The sequence below is a fragment of the Stegastes partitus genome, unplaced genomic scaffold (assembly GCF_000690725.1).
Source record: "Stegastes partitus isolate 25-593 unplaced genomic scaffold, Stegastes_partitus-1.0.2 Scaffold2004, whole genome shotgun sequence".
Taxonomy (NCBI): domain Eukaryota; kingdom Metazoa; phylum Chordata; class Actinopteri; family Pomacentridae; genus Stegastes; species Stegastes partitus.
In genome coordinates, this window is record NW_007579735.1 from 71,752 (window position 1) to 84,249 (window position 12,498).

Below are 12,498 nucleotides of genomic sequence, written 5' to 3' on the forward strand. Positions count from 1 at the left end.
ACAAATAAAGAAAGAAGTAGGGCCATATTCTAATAGATTTCTATGGAGTCTGACTTTGTTTCGCAAACGGAGGAGTCGCCCCCTGCTGGTTGTTTGACAGAAGGCTTAAGGCACATTAGCTTCAATTTCTTTAATCTTGTCTGTGTCACTGCTGATACGGTTGGTTTATCAGGCTTTTTGGCCTCTGCTTACTATTATTTCAAACAATTTTAAAATGAGAGAGGCGAAATAAGATAAATGTTCCACCAAAGCAAAGATCCTGAGATGCTAAAATCTCAGCAGAGCAAATAATGATTTTAAAAAGTGTTACTGCAAGTGAAGCCTGTCATAGTTTACATAATAATTTGATTAACGATAATACAGAAGATGTTTTTTTTTTTTCAAAATTCCTGTGGTTGCAGTAGAATTTCTTTTAGTGCTAAAATACATCAAACCTCCATGTTTTCCTCATAAAAACTCAGAGCGCCTGAGATGTCTTATTCAGACTTTGACCCGTCTGAGTGGAAGACCTCAGAGACATGAAGAGTGTTGCCTTTTCAAGACTTGAAAGCAACTTGTTGTGATTTGCTCACTTTTCTTTCCCTCTCACAACCTGCCCATGCCTCCCGCTCGCCCTCAGGACATCTGACCCCCCTGTGGTTTCCAGCTCCGTGAATGACAGCTACCCATTTCACCTCGTTTTTAATTACGCTCCAACCCCTCAATTTACCTGCCCGAAACTACTTCAAAGAAAGCCTGCATGCTCGCACAAAAGCTCCCGATGATTGCACTTCCTTTTCCCCACGACCAGCCGAGAGTGTGAATTGAAAGGATCAAGTCTAATCCGGCTGCTTAAAGACTTGTTTTTTTTTTTTTAGTTCAATGTGTCACTCAAGAGTCTTTTTGAAAACTGTGCGTTTGTGTTTGGGAATGCAGCCCGTGGGATTTTAGGACGTCGCTCCGAGGTTTCTTTGTGTTTAATGTGTGGTCGTGTACGCTCGTAAACCCTGTGCGTTGCAGCTTGTGCGCGGTGATGAGTGTGCTGGATGTGCGTGTCTTTGAAGTGCTCACACCTGTCGTAGGCCTTCATGAGAGCAGTGATTCAGCCGTCGAGCGGAGCGCCACAACAGCTCCAGGTCTGTTTACACTGCAAACACAAAGAAACAAGGGTCACCGCCGTGTCACACCACCTCGCGCTGCATGTTGCGAGTCCGTTTTTTTGTGCGTGGGCTCGTCTTTGCGGGATGAATAGATGCACTTGAGTTTCACAGCGGCGAGGAAACAACTTATATTTGAGTTTTTACTTGTGTATTGAGAAAGTTTACATGGATCAGGTCACTGGGAGAAATCAGGTTGCATCAGAAATCGGATAACACATTGAAGTGAAGCGTTGCACTAACTCATGCTCACATGTTGCAGGTCAATAAGCAGATTTCTCTCCATGTTTTGAAGCTGTTGCTTTTGTCTCTTGAGTTGTATTTTAGGTTGAGCTTGCAAATGTTCCCTCTCACATTCTGACAGTTGTCAATATACAGTTGTGGGAAAAACATATTTATATGACTGTGCCTTGGTAAGCACGTACAATGATGAAAAATACATTTTAAAAGTACATTTACATGAGTACTGTACTAAAATACTTGAACTTCACTTGAGTATTTCTATTTTCTGCTGCTTTATACTTCTACTCTGCTACAGTTGAGAGCCAGATGTACTTTTTACTCCGCTGTAGGTATTTGACGACTTTAATTTGTAGATTTAGTTTAATTATGCAAAAATATAATCAGCGAATAAATTGTACAATAATAAGGATGAACTGTATTGATCCCTGAGGGGGAGTTCACAAGCTAATCACCAGTTGACCTGAAACTATTGATTGTTTTTGTCGTCAATTAAGCTGTTGATTGTTTGGTCAACTAATCGATCAGTTGTTTGGTCAATACAGTGTCAGAAAATGGTTAAAAAAAAGTCAATCAGTGTTTCCTAAAGCTCAAAATAACGTACTTTGATGTCTTGTTTTGTCCCCAAAGAGATTCAGATAGAAGATATGCTGTCGTAGAGGAGGAAAGAAAATATGAAATATTCTCATTTAAGAAGCTGGAATCAGAGAAGTTTGACTTTTTTCTTTAAAAACAAAAAAGCAAACCAGTTAATCTGTTATCAAAATAGTTTAAGTTGGTTTGAAATAGTTTAAAAGTCTGTCTTTTTACATGACACCTTATCGAATAATCAATAAATAAACCATATAAAGTAATTAAACCATTTTTAGTTTCAACATTATAGTGATGAAGACATTAATGCATCAATATTTACAATCTGGTATGATACCCTGTTTATTTTTAAACAGGGGACTTTGCTAAATTTGTATATTTGCAATTTAAGTGCATTTGATATAAATGTTTTTGTACTTTTTGCACGACTTCTCTTTGAACAATGTATTCCTACAGCATAGTATTGCAGTATTGGTACTCTGACTTGCATACAAATGTCACTACCACTTCCACATATCTGTACACATGAGTCCACATATAGGCTGAATAATCAGAAAATGTAATCTTGGTAATACCATTTGGACCAGTGGAAGTCAGGTTTATCTAATCCTCCACCACTTTACTGAACCTGGATTTCTTGTTTACATGAAGAAATCAGATTACTGCAGAAAGCTAACAGTAGCCTGGCTACTTAAACGCACTGATCACCTCTTTCCTGTCATCTGTTCGACAGGCTGGCCTGCCAGTTTTTGAGTTTGTGTGAAAACGAGTCGTAGAGGGAGAGGTGTCTTTATTTAGACAAGCTGCCACGCATGTTTCTGATCCCTCTGGGGGACGAAGCCGCTCTGAAGTTGCACTTGTCAAACCGAGTCTTTTGCAGTTTACAGACGAGCCCAACAATGCTGCAAATCAAGACAGATTCACGAGGTATCAATTTCTCAAAAATAACTCTTCTTTTATGAGGAATAATGTGCTGGGCAACTTGTCTGCAGCCTTTCTGTGCCCCCCCTTTTTTTTTTTAATCTCCTCAGAAATAGAAACTCACTGCTCTTGATGTGAGAGAGGAGAGTGTAAGAGAAAGAGTTTGGCGACTAATTATGAAGGAAGCTATTCAGATTATTCAGATGCTTGCTCTGGCTCCCTCCTCTCCTCCCCCCAGGCAGTGAAGGGTCTTTTCTGTCCCCAGAGAGTGATGTCAGCATGGCCCATTGAAAACAGCCGCCGTGTGCTCCGAGATGAATGCCCCGGCTGAGCACAATGGCCCCAATTTGAATACCACGCGGATATATGCCAGATCGGAGCCCCAACAAAAGAAGGAGTGCTACTCTGCTCCCATTCAACCATGCAGTTATTTTATTAGAGCTGTAAACTTGCTCCAACCATTTGCACCTTTTGTAGTTTTCAAGTGTTTATGGAGTTTCAAACACGTGGACGAGCCGACGTGGGTCGACCCCGTTTTGGACTGGATTTTTTTTTTGTTTCTGTTGGCTCATAACTGAACACGGTGGTTTGTGTTTTGTGTCTGACGGCAGATTTACACGGACTGGGCCAACCACTACCTTGCCAAGTCAGGACACAAGCGTCTGATCAAGGACCTGCAAACAGACGTCACAGATGGAGTGCTGCTGGCGGAGATCATACAGGTCGTAGGTAAGCAAACACACGTTTTGATTCCAAAATCGGCTGAAAGGAGCCAGCTCCGATGTGAGGCGCGCCACTAGTTTTAAAGATACGGCTGACTTTGGCCAAACAGACAGCTGCAGTCATCGCCGTCAACTTTTATTCAGTCGACGTTAGAGAATGAAACCATTCTGTGCTATTATCTGATGTAATATTGAGTCATGCAAAGAGATTTTTACTGATGCAAGTGAAGTAATTTCCTCTATAAGATGCTAAAAGCCAGAACAAAACAGTATTGTGGAGGAAAAACTTCTGGTGAGATGCAGACTTCTTTAGTAAAGAAATATGAATTACTGTGTAAGATCATAAAGTAAGGAACAGAAATACTGAAAAATTTTTAGTTGTACTGAACCCTAAAAAAATATGTTTTGGCTCAACAACAACAACAAAAATGCACCAACAGTGTGCATCAGTCTTTTTGAGTTATGACAACTTTTAATGAAATTATTTACAACCAACCAACTACGCTGAGTTGAGTAATTTGCTTTTACACTGCAATTGAAAGTATTATTTTAAATTTCCTAATAATTAGTAGCATAAATACAAGATTTTTAGTTGATTAGTGATAAATATTAATTTGTGCCAACTAGTATTTCTATGTTATTTAAAATATTTTTTAAAGTATCATATACTAAATTTCCATAGTTATGAACACATTTTTTTTTTTAAGTTGACTTAAAGTTACTCCAATGTTGAGTAGAGGAAGGAGGAGATTTAATATTCTGACCTCAAAGTGAAGAAAAATTAGATTATCAAGCTAATTTTACGAAGTTACTTCAACTTGAGTTAAGTTTTAATTTATTTAATGCAGAAATTTGAGTTTAAATTACAAATATTATGAAGTTAATGCAACATTGTGTCAAGTCAACTCATAAAAACATTTGTTTGCAACTTAAAATGAGTATAAGTAAGCTTGCAACTATGCACGACTAAATTTGATGACAATGCGTCATCTGAATGACTTCTTAGAGTGTTTAGCTTTACTATGTCTCATATAGCAACTCTGATGTTGGTATAGACACAGTTTCTCTCCCTCAGTCTTTTAAGGAAACTCATGAAACTAGTTGTTTTTGTATAGATGTACTTATGTTTTCAAGTCTTGTGATCCTAAATGGAACAGAATAATTCATAATTAGTCAACAGCAGTTCACATGACAGCATTAGTATGAAGTTAGTCATCCTGGTGTGATCTGTGACAGTGGGCTGCTCCTCAGTGTTTGGGACCTTCGTCCTCGCCTGTGTCATCATCATCATCATCATCATCAGTCTTGTCATCTCGTCTGGCCGTCCTCCGCCTGTCATTTCGATCATCATCATCATCATCAGTCTTGTCATCTCGTCTGGCCGTCCTCCGCCTGTCATTTCGTCTGCCGGCAGCCTCGAGGCCGAAACAGGCAGACACCAGCTGACCGGTGACTCAGCGTGTCACCGACTCTCTCTGACCCACATTTTATACTTCCCCGTTTTATGAGGAGTGTCTCTGTTCTCGTACTGTATGACCTTTTCTTCTTTTTAGCTGCAGCAAGCTCAAGGGCATTCTATGCTATTTTTAACACTTTGTGAAATTCATTTATGCTGCACGCCTGTTGGTGCACCAACCAAATCCTAAATATTTGGTGAGAGCAGAGGGGTGCAAGTTGCTTCAAGTACATTAATATACAATCCTGCACCCTCAGTAAAGGACTGTAGAGTGAATGAGTTTGTTATAGTGTTTACCTGAAATATATTAGCACCCAGCTGACCAGAAAGCTCCACCTGGATCAGAATGATACGGATTTGAAAGTCTTTTTCTATCCAGGATCAGTTAATCCATCTAACTTTTGGGATCGATCACCCTGATTTGAATACAAACTTTTCAAGATTATCAAATCCGGATAACTCGAGCTATAAACGGGACTTCGTATCACAATGTGGACCACTAACTATGTAAAGAACTACAGCTACAACTGCCACCATTTGATCAATTTAAGAGTTTATGAAGAGAAAGAAAACACAATAAAGCAATACAAATATTTTTTTTGCTTCTTTTAAACAGTCAGACCTCCTCTGACCCAAAACAAATGCAAACAAACAAGCACATTTAGTACAAGTTCCTCATAAAAAGGTTAAATCTGCAATTAAATAACTACATTCAGAGTTTATGTTTGTGAAGAGATGTCAACCCTGCCTTCTGCCTTCTGCTGGGATCAGGATAATCCACATTCTTTTTTTTTACATCACAGGTATCCTACTAAGAAGTTCTAAACAGCACATACTGACGGTTAAAATCAAAACCAAGACTGGATTATGTGATCAAATCTGATTTCAGAACAATTTTTGTCTCTTAAACAACCCATTTTCAAGATTTGATCCAATTTGATAGATGAAGTTCAAACAGATGAACTGCTGGGACCGGGAGCTGCACTCAAACTTCTGTTAGTCAGATTCAATTATAGAAACCTACACAAACTCATTTTATTGTTTTATTTAATTTATGTATTTAAATGGGGGCTGGAGAGAGATTAGACGTGCCATAAATATCCACTTGGCTGCAAAGTCGTGATTGTATTTCCTCTTTGACGTGGAACCAGACCGTCTTTCTGGCTTGTGTTTGGTGAATCTGTGTCATTTCGTACTTCATTAGTCGTGAACTTGAATATTTATTATCCATCTGAAAGTTCCTCCCCCTCATAAGACTCTCTGCATTCTTGAAAATGCACCCTGAAAGCGTCGATATAGAAGATATGCCCTCCAGCCAACAGCTGACTGCTGCTCCGCTCTCAAATTAAATCAGCACCAACCAGTTCCATCCATTCACCTGTTCTGCCCTGCCTCTCTGCCTGCTGCCTTCTGTCCTCTGGGAAAACCTCGCAGCGCACAATCGCTGGTGAAACCGGAGCAGCACGCTTGTGTCGGAGCAGCCACAGTAGGTCAAACCGACCGGATGTGGCACCTGTTTAGCTGTTTGACCAACTTACGCTCAAGGTCAGGAGTTTGGAATTTTAAAAAAAAGGAAAACCTACAGATTGAGGTTATAACCAAGTTCTTATAGACGACCCTGAGGATAATCTGTCCAGTACATTTCAGCCCAAGTCTGCAGCTTTTTGAGACATCTGACTTCATCCTCAGCTCTCAGTCTGACTGCAGGTTTGCAAGCTGTTCACTCCAGCTCGTGGTGTGCACAAGGAAACCAGACAAAATGTATTTGTTTATTGGTTTTCGCTTTATTTTTAGTTTTAAATGTGTATCTTGAAATCACAGAGTGGCTGTCTCCTGTGGGTGCTGGTGTCTGCAGAGTGTAATTTTTTTCAGGAAGCACACAAACCAAAGTCAACAGTAGTAGTGTTAAATCATTGATAAACGTCCTAACACTGTTTTTTGTTTCGGCTATTTTGGAGTTTGGCTTTCCATTATGAAAACTGTAATGATAGAAAAGATAAGAACCGATGCTGGCCTCGTGCAGCGGCTTTTCAACACCAGGTTTACGCATTCTTTTAGGTGGTTAGTTTGACCTTTTAGTCTTTACTTTATCTAAATGTGATTTGGTAATTTGATAAACTGGAAAAATTAACAACCCCAAGTAGTTTCTGGATGTTTTTTCCCCTTTTTTAATTTTTATTTTTTATTTTTTTACTGCAATTAAAAGTCAGGCAGCTCGACAGAAACCATGGTTAGAAGGAGAGGGGATCAAAATTGTTTTTTGTGCAGTAAGATGCAGTTATAATGTCATAAATCCAACCAAAAAAAGGAAAAGGAAAGTTGTATTTCTTTGTTTTTTTTTTTTATTATATAAAAAAAATGGAAAATAAACATAGACTCCACATGTACGACATTTTCCAAATACCCACAGATGTCAGCAGTGCTGAGGGGAAAAAAAAGATTCTCCACATGCTAAAGATGTTTTACTTAGTACATTTTTAATTTGTCTTTATAATTATCTGTGGAAACACAGTCTGCAGTTCAGCCAAAGAGTCCCTGAATTGTTGTCATGTGACCTGATCACAGCTGAGTCAGTAAAGGTTTCCCAGCAGTGATGACAAGTGCAGAATTTATGGGATTTCACAGAATCTGGCTGCTGCACATTATATATTTTTTAGCAGATTTTTAAATGAGACATGTAGAATAAAAATGATTTTGATGTAATGTCATGATTTTAGGATGAAGACTTGGTTAAGGTTTCTGATAGAATTACACAGATGAATAGTTCACAAACCACAGAACGTTGAAACTCCGACCATTCTTTCTGTTTTTACAGTTTCTGGCTCTGATAAATTGTGCAATTTTGTCGTTTTTTTAAAAGATGAACTGCTTTTTAAACCCGTTAATATGATTTGGGATTCACTCGTGGAGGAAATATGTGACCAAAATCAACATTTCAGGGATCAAAATCCAAAATATCACTTGATCACTAAAGCTGTCTGAAGTCAGTTGGATAAAGGACTGATTTAAATACGCTCCATATTGATTCACCTCAGTGGACGAGCTGCATTTTCTCGCGGTGTAGGTGCAGTACGTGGTCCCGAGGTGGAGCTGCGCCGTGGGCCCCACCGAGCCTCCTGACGCAGGACTCCGTGCTGTTGGCACAGTTGTCAGCTGTGATCTGACGGTCGTGTCTCAGCTGCTGTGGGCTGGGCCTCTAATGGACACACACATGCCTCCTTTGAAAAAAAAAATAAAGGCAGCACAACACTCCTGGCCGGGCCCCCAGCGGCCCCGTTCCCATTTGCTGTGACCAGATAGTGTTTCATGTCTCAGCGGGTGGGGACAGGAGTGGGGATGTGGGGGGGGGGTCAACGGCATGAACACCTCTGCTCTCCTCACTCAGTCTGGGACACACAGTCTGGGATCTCCGCCGGAATAAAGGAGAGGATTACATTAACCGAACACAGTTTTCATTATCTCTTCTTTTGTCTGTCTCTGCTTCCTCTTCAGCCAACGAGAAGATTGACGATATCAATGGCTGTCCCAAGAGCCGTTCTCAGATGGTGAGTCAGGATTGTTTTGTTTTTTTTAAGGAGCATTGAGAAATGTACCTGCTTTTGTGTAAAATGACACTCAGCTTTGATGTCCCATCCCACCTTCTGCTAAAAGTCACTAGTGAATAGTTGTAGGAGGGAATAGTTCGTCCATTTATTTTTACTTTTGTGGTCTTGCGGGCTGCCGTCTGTAAAACCTCTGGCTCAGACTTCTGGCTGTTGGCGCTCAGTTGAAAGCATCACAGGCTTTGGTTTTTTGGGGCCACATCTTATTACACTTGCAAAGAAGACAGCATTCCTCCCATCCTCCGGAGGACGGGAAACACCAGGGCCGATGACAAAGAAACTGTTTCCAGCCAGTTATGATGTGTTTCATTTTTTTAGTCTTTGGTGACATTTAGCAGCTACGTGAGTGGGGTTTCCTCCGTAGCGCTGCTGGTGGCATTTCCAGTGTTTTCACAGTTTTGTGTTCTCTGTGGGAATCGAGCCGAGCATCCCGAGGCAGCGCTGCCCTCCGCTGAATGCGATGGGTCGTAAATTGGGCCAGTGTGCCAGCTGAGGGGGCTATTTTTGGCCACCAGCCAGACTACTGAAGCCTCTCGAAGCAGCAGAGAACGAGAGAGAGACTTACACGCCCCATATTTAACAACTGAGAAGGAGGTGAAAGCACAGCTGATCCCCCCCCTGAACTGTCATTGCTAACACACATACCCACATTGGGCCCAGATTACTATGCGGGCGTCCTGTTCAGTCCTGCTTTGCGTTTTGATGGTGGTCTGTTGTCTGTTACTGATACAGAAAATTCTCCACAGCCTCACGGTGTCAGTCAGGATGTAAAACACAGAGAGGAAGCCTGTATCATGCAGCAGATTCAGTTTAAGGCTCCCAGGCTTCATCGGCCCGACATTAATCATCGGTTAAGTTTGTGTTTTCCTCTCCAGCTGTGAGTGTGTTCGGTGAAAGAGGAAGAGTTGTTAATTACAACTACTTGACATGGTATGAGACGTGAGTAATTACCAGGGATGAGTGTATGTGTCTTTAGTGAAGTGAGCATGTCAAGCAGTTTTGTGTGATGATGAGCAAACTGTTGTGAATGTCTGATGTGCATCAATTTGAAAGTGATGCCAGACTGCTTATTATGCTGAAGCAAAGAGAAGAGGAAAGTAGTTACTACCTGCTGATGTCTATTTGAGCAAAACATTGCAGTTACAACTTCCTGCAGGGGGGCTGGAGTCTATCCCAGCTGACTCAGGGTGAAGGCAGGTTCACCTGGACAGGTAACCAGTCTATCACAGGGCTACACTTAGAGACAGACAACCAAGCACACTCACATTCACACCTACGGACAATTTAGAATCACCAATTAACCTCAACATGTTTTTGGACTTGTGGGAGGAAGAGAACCCACATTGCAAACTTCACGCAGAAAGATCCCGGGTGTCCTCACCTCGACCTTCTAGCTGCGAGGCAACGGTGCTAACCACCTAGACACCTTGCAGCCCAGATGGAAAGTCTAGCAGTGCAAAACACTTTTCCTGATCTTTAGGATTATCTACTGCTCTTTATTACTTATCACTGTATTGTTGTCAGTTATTCCATCCCTGTCAGGATCATGTAGTAATTTGACTGAATTTTCATTTGAAATTTTCATGGAACTCTTGAGTTAAGTGTAAAGTTAGCCGGATAAAAGCCTCCACAAGTTTCAGCCAAGATACATATGACATTAAATACGTCATCTATGAGGGTCAGCAGACATGCATGTGCAGACCTGAACAACTGGAGTTTAAAACAAACACGTTATGAGAAGAAATGAGGAGATTCTTCATCATCCACATCTTCATAATTCATCACTGGAACAGATGTAGTTGAAGTAGTCGCTACCAGACTAGTGAGGTTGCTTTGACTTGTACATGCTTTCCATTAATAGCATCCAAACACAGCAGGAAGTTCTAAATTCTCCAGAAATCCTGTGACTTCTTGCTCGCAGTGCTCGACACACCTCAGGAGTATTGAGTGCTACAGCCCAGCCTGTAACTAGCTGCTGTATCTTGTAAAAAAGTGCAAAGTGACAGGCAGCATTTCAGAAACATCCAGGAGGCTGGTGTATTTTTCTGTGATTGATTCGAGGAGTCATGTGACCGTCTCCATAGCAGACTAACGCATACACTATTTATAGGATAAAGCCCCAGTGATAAACGTTTTGCATCTGCAGATACTCAAGTGTCTACATGATGTAAATTTCATCCTCTCCCCGAGTCTTAGAAAGTCTTCACAGACCACTTCACAGATGTCTGCATGCAGCCCAAAATTAGTGTCCATGTGGTGACTGTGCTTTACGATAGCATGCATGGAATACATAGATACAACCAACATGTGGAACCAAGTCTTCCATTTGCTCCAGCAGGCTACAAAAGTTGTATATTAGCAGCAACTGTGCATCTTTGGTGTCCATGTGCACGTCCATATGGAATCAAGACGGCAGTGGAACTGTGTGTGTATTTGCTTTCAAACCCTCATTGATTGGTGCACTGGGATGCAAAAACCATGAATTGGCCAAAACCCACTCATCTTGTCTTGTGGCACAGGCCCTGTGGTGTACAGTACTGCTATTTACAGATACTGGTGCTGTAAACAAACCTTTAGCGTAACCAGAAAGCAGCTGTTAGTTGTTGTTCACTGGTTCTGTATTTACAAAAACCTGTCAGCAAGTGTTTGTGTGAGCAGGTTTCAATCTCCTGGTTGACTAGACCTATTTCTTAATCTTGATTTTGCACCTTAAAGTCAGTTATTTTTCTGCTTATTTTTATTTTTATAAAGCCTTCAGTTTCCCCTTCATACAACTTTGTTTGAATACTAACTCACACTTGAAAATGGCTCACATCCCTCTGCACTTCCTGTTCCACTCACTGCCATTTAGGCCTTCCCCATTAGCCCTGATTACACCCCCCAGTCAACGGTAATTGAGCGTCTTGCTCTTTTTGGTTTAAGTGGTCTGGACATCTCTGCGGTTTTGTTATCAGCATCCTGTGCCGGCTCGCTCACATCCAACCCCTGTTTCCTCTGCAACTGCAGCAGCTGTTTTTTTTAACGACAAGAAGATTGCAGGTTACATCTGAGACAAATCAAGTGGTTCCAAATATATAGTATGAATCCGACTGCGTTTGGTGTTGGGGTGTGTGTGTGTCAGTCACCAAGAAAGCAAAAAAACAATAATTTTATATTGTGCATTCATGCAGTGTGAATTGCTTATTGGATAGCAGCTGTCAAATATCGTCTTTGATTTAGCATGGATACGCTCAGATGTTGCAGTAAGTGTGTGTTTGTGTGTGTGTATGTGAGTATTATTGGATCTCTGTGTATAATCTCAGTAGGTTTGTCAGCTTTAAAGCTAAATCTGAGGCACTGAAGCAGCGCTAAGGGCAGGTGCAAGCGCAGTCATTATGCAAATGTCTGCTTTGTGTGTTGTAGTACTGTCAAAACAAACACACACACACACACACACGCACACACACACAGGTCCTGAGAGTTTATTTGGCAGCTGGTTTAGAGGAGTGTGAGAGCCCACTTTTCCTGCACTTGATTTCATTGCTTTCAAACTCCCAAAGCTTCCAAAGCTGCTGCCAATTACCACCACTTAACTTAACCTCAGCCTCTGAGCGAATAAACATGGAAATAAGCTCCGTCAGTGGAATAAACTGTAGCGCTCTCACCTCACGCTAGCTGATTAGCATACTGCCCGTCCAGGCCGAAGTGAGCGTCTGTTTTTACAACTGTCACATCCTCGTTAAACGGACCCCCATCGTCGGGTCAGTCCTGTGCCACCCACTCAGCCCCTCTGTGTGTGTGTGTGTGTGTGTGTGTGTGTGTGTGGGTTCAGTCCCGGGTGTTGATTTGAC

The 12,498-nt window shown here is 41.4% G+C and overlaps 1 protein-coding gene across 1 annotated transcript in view; it reads left to right on the forward strand.

Moving 5' to 3' along the window:
• LOC103373525 (neuron navigator 2-like) overlaps positions 1 to 12,498 on the forward strand; it is a gene marked incomplete at its 3' end in the record, with an annotated part of 56,584 nt that overhangs the window by 28,632 nt on the left and 15,454 nt on the right. Inside the window, exons 3-4 of the mRNA XM_008303428.1 lie at positions 3,500 to 3,617; positions 8,559 to 8,611. Of these exons, the coding sequence (XP_008301650.1) occupies positions 3,500 to 3,617; positions 8,559 to 8,611 (171 nt within the window). The remainder of the gene's footprint in view (positions 1 to 3,499; positions 3,618 to 8,558; positions 8,612 to 12,498) is intronic.